Source organism: Echinococcus granulosus (genome assembly GCF_000524195.1).
Source record: "Echinococcus granulosus chromosome Unknown EG_S00011, whole genome shotgun sequence".
Lineage (NCBI taxonomy): Eukaryota > Metazoa > Platyhelminthes > Cestoda > Cyclophyllidea > Taeniidae > Echinococcus > Echinococcus granulosus.
Window position 1 is genome coordinate 1,484,370 of NW_020170391.1, and position 13,112 is coordinate 1,497,481.

Here is a 13,112-nt window from a genome sequence, read left to right on the forward strand (position 1 = left end):
TTTGTCCACGTGGTTGATGTTAGTCGTCAAGGCTTGGACCGTGCACGAAATACTGCTGCACGTCATGAAGCCTAGTTACCGCTGGATGTTGGCTCTAACACAATGTCCCGATCCTGAACAACATACGGGAGTTCGTCACACTTTTTACTTAATGAGCAGAAAAATGTCCTGGCGAAGGAATTGTATAATTGGAAGAGCGAGAATAATGGCTGACAGGGAAAAAGTAGCCACGGAGAGTGAAAAAATTGCCGATCAAAGGAGTGGCAAGTGCGTAGGTGCTTTTCTCCACCAGGAAGTGGTGAATTGGACGAAGGTGGATGTGTCAAAAGCTTGGAAAAATATTTCAGCCTCTGCAAAAGATTCACATTATTTGTGTGTATATACAGTGGGGTTACAGTAAACGGGGCTAGGAGTGGGAGGTTGAGGGGTGAGGAACCGATACATGTGTGGGTGAATGGATGAGAGGCCGGGATAACGCAAAAGAAGTATTTGCCAGTTAGGTGGCAGGACGAGAATAATTTGATGGTTTTCTCGTAGTCGAAAATACGCAGCTAAAGAGAAAGTAGTGAAGACTGAAAGGTGCACCACCAGTCCAGCCCATCACATCTGTTTAACAATGTAAATATAATGCAAAAATGAGGTTGCTACTAACATTTTAATAGGTAAAAAGTCGATAATGAATGCAAATCCCGAGATAACAGGGGCTCACATCATTAAATGCCAAGTTGAACGCGAAGACCAATGATTGCAAGGTGCATTAGTTTTATTCCAACTCAGTTTGAACTAGATCGCTTGCTTCCAATAGGCATGGCAGGAATGTCGGTAAGGCGTGGACTAGAGGAACAAGCCAATATTGACAAGAATGTGCTACGATAATAGCATATTTCGGGTGCTTGGTTCACTGAGTGTACAGGTGATCATTCCATTAATGCATTGAAGACAAACGTCGATTTTAGGGGTGGATTATGTAAACAAAGTCAAAACACAGTCGCCCAACACCTTCATGCTTCATTAAGGACGCGTAAACTAATTCATCAACGTAAAAGATAAAATAAAAATTGTAAGGACTTTAAATGGTAGTAACTTAAAATCTCTTTCCGTAATAACAAGCAGAAGTTGCGTTTTGATTGAAACATGAATTTACACAATAAGCGGCTAGCCATCACAAATTTTCCAAATGGAGTAGTACGAAGGGGACGGTCTTGCTGATGTAGTAGTTAAAACATGCTTTCTAAAAACAAACTGGGAAATGATGTGAGAAGTAGCAAAGACTACAAAAGAAGATAAAATTAGCCCGGGAGTCGAGTCGGCAAAGCAGGCACAGTGTACAGATTGACAAGTTCGAGAACAATCAAGATGAAGCACGCATACGGTGAGTTGTGCTGAACAACATAATTCTGACCTCCGAGCGTATGCCGGAAACAAATGCTAATGTTACACTGCCCTTGCTATTGTCTTGCTAGGGCGGGCAAGGAGCTGAATAAATAATGACAGTCGACTGACTCAGAGGGCGTTCACGTGGAGAAAAAGGAGTTTTATGTGCATCAATACTGTCGGACCAAAGGTAGCAGATACAGGTGGACAAACTACTCAGTTCAGGTAGAGTAGATCCTACTTAACAGAAAAACAAAAATTCCAGGATTAACTCACTAAGCAATTTGAAATCGCCACACGTTTTTAAAGTATCTATAGGCATGGATAAAGACAACTTTGTTTGCCTCAATGGAATTACCGCAGGGGCTTCTCAAGTAACCTAGTGAATCGCATATATGTACATGCATGGAAATGATAAAACACATAATTACTATAAGCAACACAGAAGAGTCTGAAGAAGAATGTAAGAGCGTAGATTTCGGAAAAAACACAACTACGAGAAGGTCAGTCAATTCATTTCATGAAACGCCAATAAACAAAAGCTCGCCATCCACCGCCCTGTATGCAACACAAATCGTTCGAATTAGTCATCGGCCTAACATTTGTGTTCTGTTATTCTCTTACAAGAGAGGACCACGATTAGAGTCTACTAAAGTAATCACAAGAGAGTCTAGGACCTAGAAGGTTCAAGGTAATCAGACAAAGTTGTTCGCGATAAACCAATGAGGCTAATCAAAGCCTTGTTAAGATTCAAACACTGACTTCAATAAAGCCCATACGGGATGTGATGCAATGGAGTAGCCCCACCAAGTCGCAAGTTAAATCAATCAAGCTGCACTGTACTACAAGCGTTAGCGCTTTCTCTCCCACCGGAAAAAGGAGAAGATGGAGGCCGTGCCTGAGTCGCAGCAGCCTTTGATGTGACAGTATGGATAGAAATCTTGTTCCCGCTAAGTCACACTTCCCAACGGAAGGAAGGGTGGAAGCAGAGCAAAAAAGTCAAGAGTAAATGAACGATAAGGCGCAACCATCTCCAGCCATAACTTCCTACATGGTCAAGTTGGGATTGAAGAGATGCAAATGTCCCAACGGGTAGAGAGAGGTGGTGCTGGAAATTCAACAACCATGAAGGTGAATTTCGCACCAGTGAACAGCTGGTTTTTAACCAATCAGTATTGTCACAACTAAACTAGGCGACTGTGATGGTAAAAACCTTTTCCTATCACGTTTATTATGGACCTGACAACATTCGACTTTGCCCTGTAAGCACTGCAGAGCATCCAACGAAAGGTGAAAAATTGGTATGTGACAACAAAAAATAGGTATTTTTTCATTAACCCATCAATCACTTCTATTCACAGGCATTTCGGTCATCTGAAAGGGACGTGCGGCTGATTTTTCTGGAAAAGCACCGAATATTGACTATAGAAACTTAGTATTGGTAGTACAACACTGCAACCACCAACCGGTACAAAGTTATTGGTCCGGACGGTTTTATTACATCAGGGTCAGTAAAGCACATAAATCGCATGTGCATTGCAATTACGTAAGTGTTTACTTATTCACAAAAAGCATTAAATCAGATAGTCTTGATGCGAATCACCTAAAATGCTAACATTACAGCCCTAAGTAATGAGCTGAAAACGAACACAAAAAAATGGTAATCCAACAAGTTCACGGATAACATCCCATTCGGTCTACTTCAAATCACCCGAAATATTAACAAAAACAGCAATGTTAACTCGATCTGAAGATTTTTGTTGGAATTGAACCATTTTTCAAAGCACAAAGCAGAAAACAACCAGATGTTCAGAGGCGGACTTAAAAGAGTCGAAGTGCGTGCCTGTATCCTGGATAGCAACGACCAAAAAATATACCACCTAATCTTTGTGCAAATGTTCGGCTGCCCGAATACATCTGCAAGCAGGCCAAGATTATCACCATTACTATTATCCACAGAGAGATACCTTTTGTTAAACCGCTATTTCGAAATGCGTGTTAAGTGAGACAATTACCAAGGCTATTTGTTTCACCTAGCCTGACTAATGAAGCAGATTAAAAAAACTAGCTTCATACAAATGATTGATAAAGTGCCATAGAATTTATCTTAAGTGAAAACAAACCGTCAAAATTGGAGTAGAAGATACCATCCTCAGTGTCATAGTTATCAAAAAGGCGGGATGTAAAAGGCAACAACATACTCACAACAGATTAGCCTTAGTTCATTTAGAATTTCAGTTTACTGAAAGCACTGAGTGGAATTGATTTCGAGAAAGTGAAGTCGGTAATCCATGTACCTTCAGCTAAAGAAGTCCTCTTCAGCTTCCGAACTTGGTATTAAATGACCTCTAGGAGGGAAAGGCCTGTTATATTGACCGATCAAAGTCAATCCGTGCGATTGCATACAGGAGACAGGGGGAAAGAGCACGATCAGATGAGTCTGAAATCGTTTTTTGCCATAATGGTGAAAGCAAAACCACCAGGCGTGCCCATGCTATCTCATGTGCTTCAATGTTTCCTGTACCAGGCTCAACTGATCACAAGAGAGGCAAGGCAATTCTAGTGGTTTTGTGACAAATCTCACTATTCATCTCTCTTCCGATAACGCTGATATTGACGAAAAAATCTGGTAGCAAGGCATCGCAAACATCTATTGACCAATTTAGAAAAAGTTATGGACGGTGATGAAAATCCCGATTTTTATTCTATGAAGCTTCCTTAATAAATAGAAAATCCAAAAGTTGCAGAGCGCTTGACGGCATCGGCTAACAAACCACGCACCCCCATCATTATTGGGGGACTAAATGAAAATGAGGATTGACCCAACTAACGAAGAAGTGTGCAACTAGAAAGTTAGCCCTTCCCTCACGGTCAAAAATTATGCATGGAAATTCGTCAAAAGCACACAATCAGTGTGAAATTTACAAATCTGCAATCGAAAGAGGAAGACAGTAATATACAAAATAACCAATCAAGCGTCAAAGGGGTAGTCCACACACAAATCGCTTATTGCCAAAAAGTGCATACTTCTAGAATAGAAATTGTTTAATCTGACGCACGAATCAAAATCGAAGGTTTTGAAAAGTGGCAAATACTAAGCTGGCGTAAAATGTATCCGCTTACTGTTTATCCAAGTACCAAAATTGGATCACCGAATTGCACACGGCGCCTAAAAAGGCCACGTTATTGCATTTGCAGCTGTAATGAATTTAAGGTTGCCCTGAACCAGATGCTGCATGACACTACAACAATTCCAATCGGCCACATAAAACTACAGCGACTTGCATCAGCTGCCTCAACTCCCAAAAAGCTACTTGCATCCATTGCTTGTCTAACTAGTTGGCAATTCGCACGCCCTGATGGGGTTAAAAACGGAGGAACGAGGATCCTCGTGGGCGCCTGCTCGTATGTCAAAGGCATCATATACGTATTCTAATTAAACTTTCCGCGAACAATTTCTGCAAATAAACACATACTAATCGATTTTACTCAGCCAGCTTGAAACATGAAGCGTTTATCAAAGTGATTGAAGTGAAAGAAGAGCAATTTCAACACATCCACACATCTGCAATAAACCAGGGAGTCGGGTAGGGCTACATCTAAAACTTATGGTAATTAATATTTGAAGTCAACAATCACAAATAAGACGCCATTAATCCATCATTTTACAGTCACATAAGAAAAATCACAGGTAAATGCAGTGACTACGAAAAAAGAAATAAAACGGTTCACCATGCATTTTTGGGGCTTGGATAACGCAGGTTTAAAGAAGCTTTCAAGGGAAGAGTGTCGATAAAAACAATGAAAGACCATTACATCTGGGAAACATTCCAATTGTTTGTACTTCCCATGGACAAATCTAAGTGCACTGACTTCGCACAAATAAAACCACGTACATGATCGTTTGCACGTCACGGACACACTAAAGCGAAGAGTCGAGGCATAGTTAAGCTTCAAACCATGATGCACAGAGAAGTGGCTACAAAAATAGACCCTTGAACTTCAACCGTAAACAACTCATAACAAATAGGATTCATTTTACAGCATTTAGTTAACGATCTGACTAATCAAGGCAGAAAAAATAGCAAGTACCATCATTATACAGGGCACAGCAATTTGTTCTGAGATACATTTTTAGCCTCAAAAAACAAAAAAAAAACAATTTTTTAGCCTCAAAAACAGCACTGCCTGAGAGCGTAATTGAATTACAAAACAGGAGGTAAAAAGCTTCTATACTTTGGTTGAATGTTACCACCGTAAATTGCAGTGATGAAGAATGTCTTCAAAAGGATCCCCTTTCACCTACTTGATTGTTTTATGGCTTAAGCATAATTTATTAGTTTTAGCGTTTAAAGTAGCTAAATCGGTGACTAGCTTTGCCAGTAAAGTTGAAAAGCAATAAGAGGAATACAAAAAGGAAACCCAACTTTATATTAGTGCAAGTTTATTTATTAGTGTATAGAAAAAAATATAGCAACTTACAACGGCGCAAGGTCAAGGTAAGCGCTCACTACAGAATCAAGCAGCAGTTTGCAGGCCCTGATTTGATCTTTACATGTTCGACTTGAAGCATTGGCTGCATTCCGTCTGCAGCCGCCACAGTTTCCTCCGTCACTGGGAAGGAAATCTGACCGGATACCACCTCGCCCGTCCAAATAGGACTACCCTCGCACAGTGGTGCAGATTCATTACCTTGTGAGGTCGACTCGACTTTTAGGGGACTCTCAAGAGAATGAGGAATGCCGTTTTCTGGACGCCTCATCGAGGGATCATTTATGATAACCTGAATCGAATTAAAACCACCATGTAACAAAACACTCCGCAATTACCACCGTAAATATACTTGTGAAATTATTAAAGCGAATAATAATGTTTGGTCTGGAATGACCTAGGACTCCTTGAAAAAATGTATGTTAGACGCTTTACAGTATGTATTTACCACTTTTTATAAAAATGACATGAATGAAAATGATACCTTATCACGCAATATAGTTGAGTTTTTAATAATGTCTTCGGCTTCCCTGCTTAGTTCACCATCGGGTCGGAAAGGGTTGGACCCCACCTCTACCGACATACCCAGAATCACCTTGAAAGTAAGATCGAACTTTTTAGAATACCTCCCCTGGAGTGTAGCAATTTAAAGCACAGAGAGTCGAAGTTTCAAATATACATACACTGTGGCATAGGGTGACTTTAGAAAGACATTGTTACGATTGTATAACTTTTACCATGTTTGTACTATAGCGAAAGTTTAGTACTTTATATTTCGGTGCCAGTGGAAACGTTACCAAAATATGAAATTAGAATTGTCTGTTTAATTTAAGGAAAAAAAACATTTTTAACCATTTTCTAGAAAAATTTTTGAGTGATTTGGTATATAGCGATAAAATACAAACTCCATTGTGCATTAGTCAAGAACTTATGGCTTATGTAGCGTCCCGAGACTCCCTGAAGACGAAATACTCGGACAGAATACATATATTCAGCACAGAGAATGTGTCTGGGCTATTGGCATGGCCCGAAAGGCCAGCCACCCAGCCGGGTACAAGGGGGCTAATTCAAAGTACAAGAGTCGCGCCTCACCAAAACCGAGGGATAAACCACTATTGCATTACACTTATTTGTTTACGAATGAAGAGATAGTAAAGCCAGCAATGGTTTTAACGAAGTAGAAATCAGAAATTCAGTGTAACAAGAACCCTATTGTATAGTGTACTCAGCTAACTGCGTAATTACAACATCGCCTTGAAGTAATAGCAATGTATCAGGTACCATGCCAACCTAACCACTTTTCGCAATATAAGTTAACGGCGTAGTTTTGCGGTGGCGCTTCTTGTGTACTCTGAGCAATTATAAAGTTCTCACCTCCTGTGATTCAGTCGGATTTGCCTTTTGCAGCAGGTTTGCCATCAGTAACAGTCAGAAGTACTAGAATTTGTGCTAGAACCAGAAGAATCAGAATTGGAAAAATTATGCAAACGTTGATTAAAATATCTTCGGTGCATGGAAGTATCATCTACAACTGGACTGCTCTCCAAGTTCCCCAGAACTGTAGTCGGTTTCTAAATGGAGCAAATCTAGACCGAGCATATTTTTTACGTTAGCACGAACCTTGAACAGCTGAGCTGGACTGCAAGCTTGCGTAGCATTGTGGTACTACGTCAGGACGTTGTTTATGCCATGTTTTTTCAGCAAATTTGCTCAGACTGACAGCAACCAATGCTTTTCAGTCAGAATATTCGATCCTCAGGTGACACCAAATGTATTAGTTGTCATTGATACTAATCATGGTAGTCTTGTCAAGTGGATAATTTAAATGCCCTTCTACACTATCTTTCGTAGTCGTTATAAAATTGGTACCCTGTAAGATTGGCTTGCTTACACGGCTGTAATTTACACAACTGCCAATGTAGTGTTTGCATCATTAGAACCTCGACATTCCAATCAAGAGAAAAGGTCACTGAATCGAATTGTTTTATCATCTGATTTTGCCTTCCTTTTGTTGTCGTCGTTGCTGTTCTGAGCCATAGGCTCGTACAAGTATCGGTTCACATCCTCCAGGCACAGGCAATTTGTCACGTGTAAATATTAGTAGAAGAATGGATGGTTTTGTTCCCATTGAAATACTCATGCAATTGTTTGTCGTGATTGCCACGATGCTTGAGATCTTTACCCTTGTTTTTCTGCTCTACTATAATTGCATAGTTGATTGCTTCCGTAATCAAGTTCGGTTTCTGCAATGCTCACCTCTTTGTTTTCACTTCGTCGAATTACTTCTGAGTTTGAGACTCTCGTCAACTTTAGAATGGGTTTCTGTCAACTCAAATTTGTGAACAGTCAGTCAGCTTCAAAAGCCTACACTTTAGTTTTTTTTTCACTGCATCTTATAGCGTGCACCAGACCCAACATCTCACTGGTCGTAGCCATTCGCATTACGCGGTGATTAGCTTGACCGGGTAAGAGGAAAAGCAAAGGTCTAGGACTGGCAATATTTTGCCTTTGCTCATCACTCTTATTGGCAGGGTGTGTGTCATCCACAAACTAGTAGCCTGTCATTATGTTAAGTTTAAAGGTGACCGGAGAATGGGAGAATGGGAATGGGAATGCAGATATACAGTGAAGGTATGGCTGAAGTTAGTCTGCCACTTTTTAAATAGCTTCGAATTTCTGATCGTTAAAATCAAAATACCAGGGTCGTTTCAAATAAATGAATTCTGTGAACCACGCTGTAAAGGGTCCAACCACGCCAAGTTTTTCCCTTAGATTCCTTACAGTGAATCTTAACCATTTCCTTCCTCCATTGTGAATATCTTCGTTTCCACCATTTCTATCCTTCCAGTAGTGCTTTAGCTGAAGTTTTAGTAGGCCAATGTCGGAATCTCTAGTCCGACAGCACCGTCCGCCTGAGTCCCATCAGGTCATCAGTATGGAGTGAGGTTAGGAATGAGATCATGATCACGTTATCGATTAGGCCGAATTTGAATAAGCAGCCAGTAATCGATAATCGGTATCTGTATGCAGCAGTTTCTCTTTAATCCCACTTGAATGCGCATGCTTTTGTCTCTCATATTTCTTTCAATATTGACGGGCGCTTCTGCTTATCTGGATCTTCTCGATCTAGCCTTGAAGCTGCCTGAACAGAGCAAGTTTGATGCCTACCGATTCACCACCTTTGATAATATTAAGGATCCCAAATTCAAAAACTTTCGTTATGGATTTCCGCCTGGGATATATGGGTCATCACTTATGCCAACGACACTATGGTTTTTCCATTGGAGTTCACATAAGGCATTTCGTAAGTATTTTGGTTGAATTTCTGCTGCCAAGCAACCCTTAATCTATTTTGCTTCGATGAAATTGTTGCCAACTTAACACAGAGAGCATTAACTCTTTCCTTTTACTTAATTATCTCTAATTTAAATCGACCCTACTTTCCAAGTCAGGGTGCCCAATTTCAATACCATGCTGCCTGTACCGGTGGATTGGTTACTCATAGTGCGTTCCTGCGATGAAATAACCTTCCCCCGCTGTTCATGGGCCCATTTCATCAACTTGGCCCAACCGCTGCAGATGGACTTTGAACTCTTTGAGCTCTCCAAATCGGCACCCGATATCTCCACTGAGGCCTCCGTGCCCTATCTCCACGGCAATTGCTGGCCTATCCGATCAGTTGAACAAGTCAGCATTATCTACATCTACGCTGCGTGCACAGTCTACTGGAACGTTTCTGGCTTTGACAGACAGGTAATCCACTCGTTTGCATCTACCCATCCATCTGTGATCACTTCACCCCATCTAATGCTTGCACCCATTCCCGCGGATTAATCATGCGGATAGAACAAACCCAAACATGAGGGTTAGAAGAGTTCCCAGCCTTGACAGACAGTCGAGGCGTCCTTAACCATGCCACTACTACATTATCATTTATCTACCTATCTATCTACTAATCCATCCATATATCCATACGTCGTCTTCATCTATCTAAGCAAATAGGAGGGAAATTCTATTCGAGATGCATGCGCTCTTATGCACCTGTCCAGTTTGTTTCAATTATCAACATGTTCCTTGCAAACAAAGGACACATTTGAACTATGGACTTTCATGCAAATCTAATTTTTTTTTCAGATATGCCCTCAGCCATGTGCACAGAGTCCATGCTCTGTCTTGCCATTTACGCGATCCGGATCGTGCAAAACATTGGGAATTCATGCTCGTGACTTTGACTGCGAATGCATTGAAGTGAGAAAAATTAGATGATTTTTGCTGAATCTATTAAATATTTGATCTCATCGAATGAGTTTCATTATAACTCTACGTATTTCACAAGTTTGTCGTTTTCAATGTTCAGGTGGAATTAAAAATTACAAACAAGTAGAATAATTAGTATGTTGGTTGAGCTGGAAATGAACGATAATGTGCAGGACAAATTTTACTCGGCAGCAAATATCGTGTGTGGATTCCCTTTTACTCTCCTTGTCCTTTGTACGCGTGCTATTGTTATTGCCTTGTACGCTGACAGCTGTGGTTGTTTAACAAAAGGGATTCACATGGGACCGAAACACATTCGCTTGCATTTCCGAAAATCGGTGCGAGAGATTCTGCCATCCCTCACAAACTGCGACTTGTGAACAGGATACGAAATCAAGTAAACTCAGTTAGAAGAATTACGTCTTATTATGAGGTATAAAACGTATCCAGGTATTGTCTTTCTTTGGTAAATATAGCGACAATAACCTGTGTCTGTCGCCTTGGCTACATGGGTCATGACTGCTCTCAACTGTTGGATGCCTGTCTGGTTGGTTCGGAGGTGTACAACTCCTTCGAGGTGGGTAGTGCTAAACCGATAATCCCACCAGGTCGCGAGGCCTGTGGTACCGAGAACAAGTGCATTCCACGCCTAGGTACCACGAGCTTCAGCTGCCAGTGCAAAGGACGCTTTACTATGGATCGTGGACTGCCCTACGACAATTGTCTTTCAAGCAAAGACCCCTGCTCTAGTCGTATATGCATTGAGGGTGCCTGTGTCGCCTCAGAGGCGAGTGGACTACTGTATTAGAGATGCGGTGACCTTGGTAACATTATGACATTCTAGAAAGTTAGCTTATGATGCTTTTGCGTGTGACATTTAGGCTAGAACTGCGTCATGTTACTTTTCAATAATCGTAACTTTGTATCCACCATATCAATAGCATATTATTGGACCATATAAAGGCATTATTCAAGCATCTGTAGGAGTCCTGGTGAAAATATCAAGATTTTCTCACGCATGTTTGTAATAGGATGATTCTTTGCCTTTAATGCAAATCAAATGCAATACTAATGAAATGAAATTTGAATGGGGTTTGTTTGACAGATGAACTGATATAGATTAATTTTTTCATGAAGGACGGTTCGTGGAGCATGTGTGACTGTGAGGAGGGCTTCGCAGGGTCGATGTGTGAGGAGGCGTTGGGCGAATGGACTACCTGGTCGGCTTGGACTTCCTGTGAGCCCTTCTGCGGTAATCAACGCCTCCGCCGTCGCATTCGCGTCTGTTCCGGTGACCGTGAAGAGGACTGTATTGGTGCTGTGGAGCAGGTCTGGGCTGGTTAAGTTTGATAAAGGCCACTGTTGATGTCAATACTTGAATCGTGGCAAAATGTAGGCAAGGGTGTAACTGATTAAATGGGAGTTCACAACAGCCTAAGCACAGAACAATTGTTTACTAGAGAAGCTAAATACGGTGCATTACGGCTTCATGGGCATTCTTAGGGGTGTAAGTATATCCAAAAGCTTGTTTAAGCAAACTTTTTTGCCGAAGATGATGAATTTACACACATTCTCACGCCCTGTTTCTAGTGCATTGGCTTGATATATACTTAAACGATAAAGCTGTTGGTACGAAAAAATTCCACTTCATATAATCCACTCTCATTCTTTGAAGGGGCTTTTATTTCCCGTGTGGTTTTCGAGACATCCTGCTTGAAAAAATATAAACTTCCATTTACCTGCAATTATTCGCAGTAAGTGACTGCGCAACACAGTGACAGCAAACTTAGTCGAAACCCTGAAATCGGTTATCTCCTTCTGTCTCTGTAGGTGCAATTATGTCCAGACGGTGAGCCTTGTCCACAGACGCTCTCCTCAGACGAGGTGGAGTGGAAAGATTTCGCCGATTGGTTTTGCATCCTCTTGTCAGCAACCGTAGTCTACATGGGTCTCCTGCTTCTTCTCCTAACCATCCTTTCACTCTGCAAACCCGTCGCAAGGACTGAGGAAACGGCACAGACAGTTGATTTGTGTCGGGTCACTTTACAGAGTCGTAAATTACGGTATGATGGTGGTGATCGCCTAGGCACAAGTCAACAATGCTAGAATTCTTTTAGTAAAAGAGGCTCGTTTGCGCTTTTCGTGATGTATGTGAACTAAAAAGCTACCCCTTCCCCACCCTTTTTGGAATGAGTGCTCAAATTTGAAAGTATCAAATGTTTAGTCTTTGGGTGTGAGTATTTTGGAACAAATTCTTAAAATCAAATGATACTCAGAATTGAGAGAGTATATTTCTGGCTTAAGTATCCAAAAAAACACGACTTCTGGAGTATACAGGGCAATTTAATGCACGTAAAGAATTTAAAAGTGAGTGCTAATGGAGTTATTTCCATGCCATGGGTTCAGTTCTACAGTTTTTAATTCTTTACTTTTTGTTTTTGATACTAAAAGAGACTTGTTATTTATGCAACCTTACTCAAAGGCATAATATTACAAGGGTATCAGAAGTGTTCAAATTAAAATTTTCGCCGCAAAATTTAGACGTTTCCGATTTTAATCCTGTTGGACTTCTCCTTGTTCTGACACATGAGGGATCTCTACTCTATGCAGGATGTTGCATCTCTCCAGTTAACGCGTGTGAAACTTTCAAGTCCACTGGGCAAATCGTGAGGACATGCGCCGACTATTGAACTGCTGGACTATTAAGTACAGAAAATTGGCAATTAGTGTTAGCTAGCTGCCTTGGGTACACTTCATCTACCGGACAGATTTAGGGCTCTGACGTGCTCAATTTGTTTTAGAAATTCCTCTACACATCCCAAAATCTGGTTATCTTTCATTCTAAAGGAATATTTCAGATTAAAACATATGGATGGAACTTTACTGTTATCTACCTTAAAATAGCCGTGGAATTATTTTGCTGTTTTTTCCACCCTAGGTTAGACCACGCGGCCTTCAGGCCACGCCAGTGGGTGCTCAACTCTTCTGTG

At 41.0% G+C, this 13,112-nt stretch overlaps 2 protein-coding genes across 2 annotated transcripts; one reads left to right on the forward strand and one right to left on the reverse strand. All coding sequences in view use genetic code 11, as the record gives it.

Moving 5' to 3' along the window:
* Positions 1-5,233: 5,233 nt before the first annotated feature.
* Positions 5,234-6,448, reverse strand: EGR_02532 (hypothetical protein; the record flags this gene model as incomplete). The annotated part of the gene is made up of 3 exons (XM_024491781.1): positions 5,234-5,296; positions 5,930-6,157; positions 6,350-6,448. The coding sequence occupies 3 exons, from the start codon at positions 6,446-6,448 to the stop codon at positions 5,234-5,236; spliced, it is 390 nt and encodes a 129-aa protein (XP_024353932.1).
* Positions 6,449-11,274: 4,826 nt separating this feature from the next.
* Positions 11,275-12,228, forward strand: EGR_02533 (hypothetical protein; the record flags this gene model as incomplete). Its single annotated transcript, XM_024491782.1, has 2 exons — positions 11,275-11,451; positions 11,953-12,228. 2 exons carry the CDS (start codon positions 11,275-11,277, stop codon positions 12,226-12,228), a joined length of 453 nt encoding a protein of 150 aa, XP_024353933.1.
* Positions 12,229-13,112: the final 884 nt, after the last annotated feature.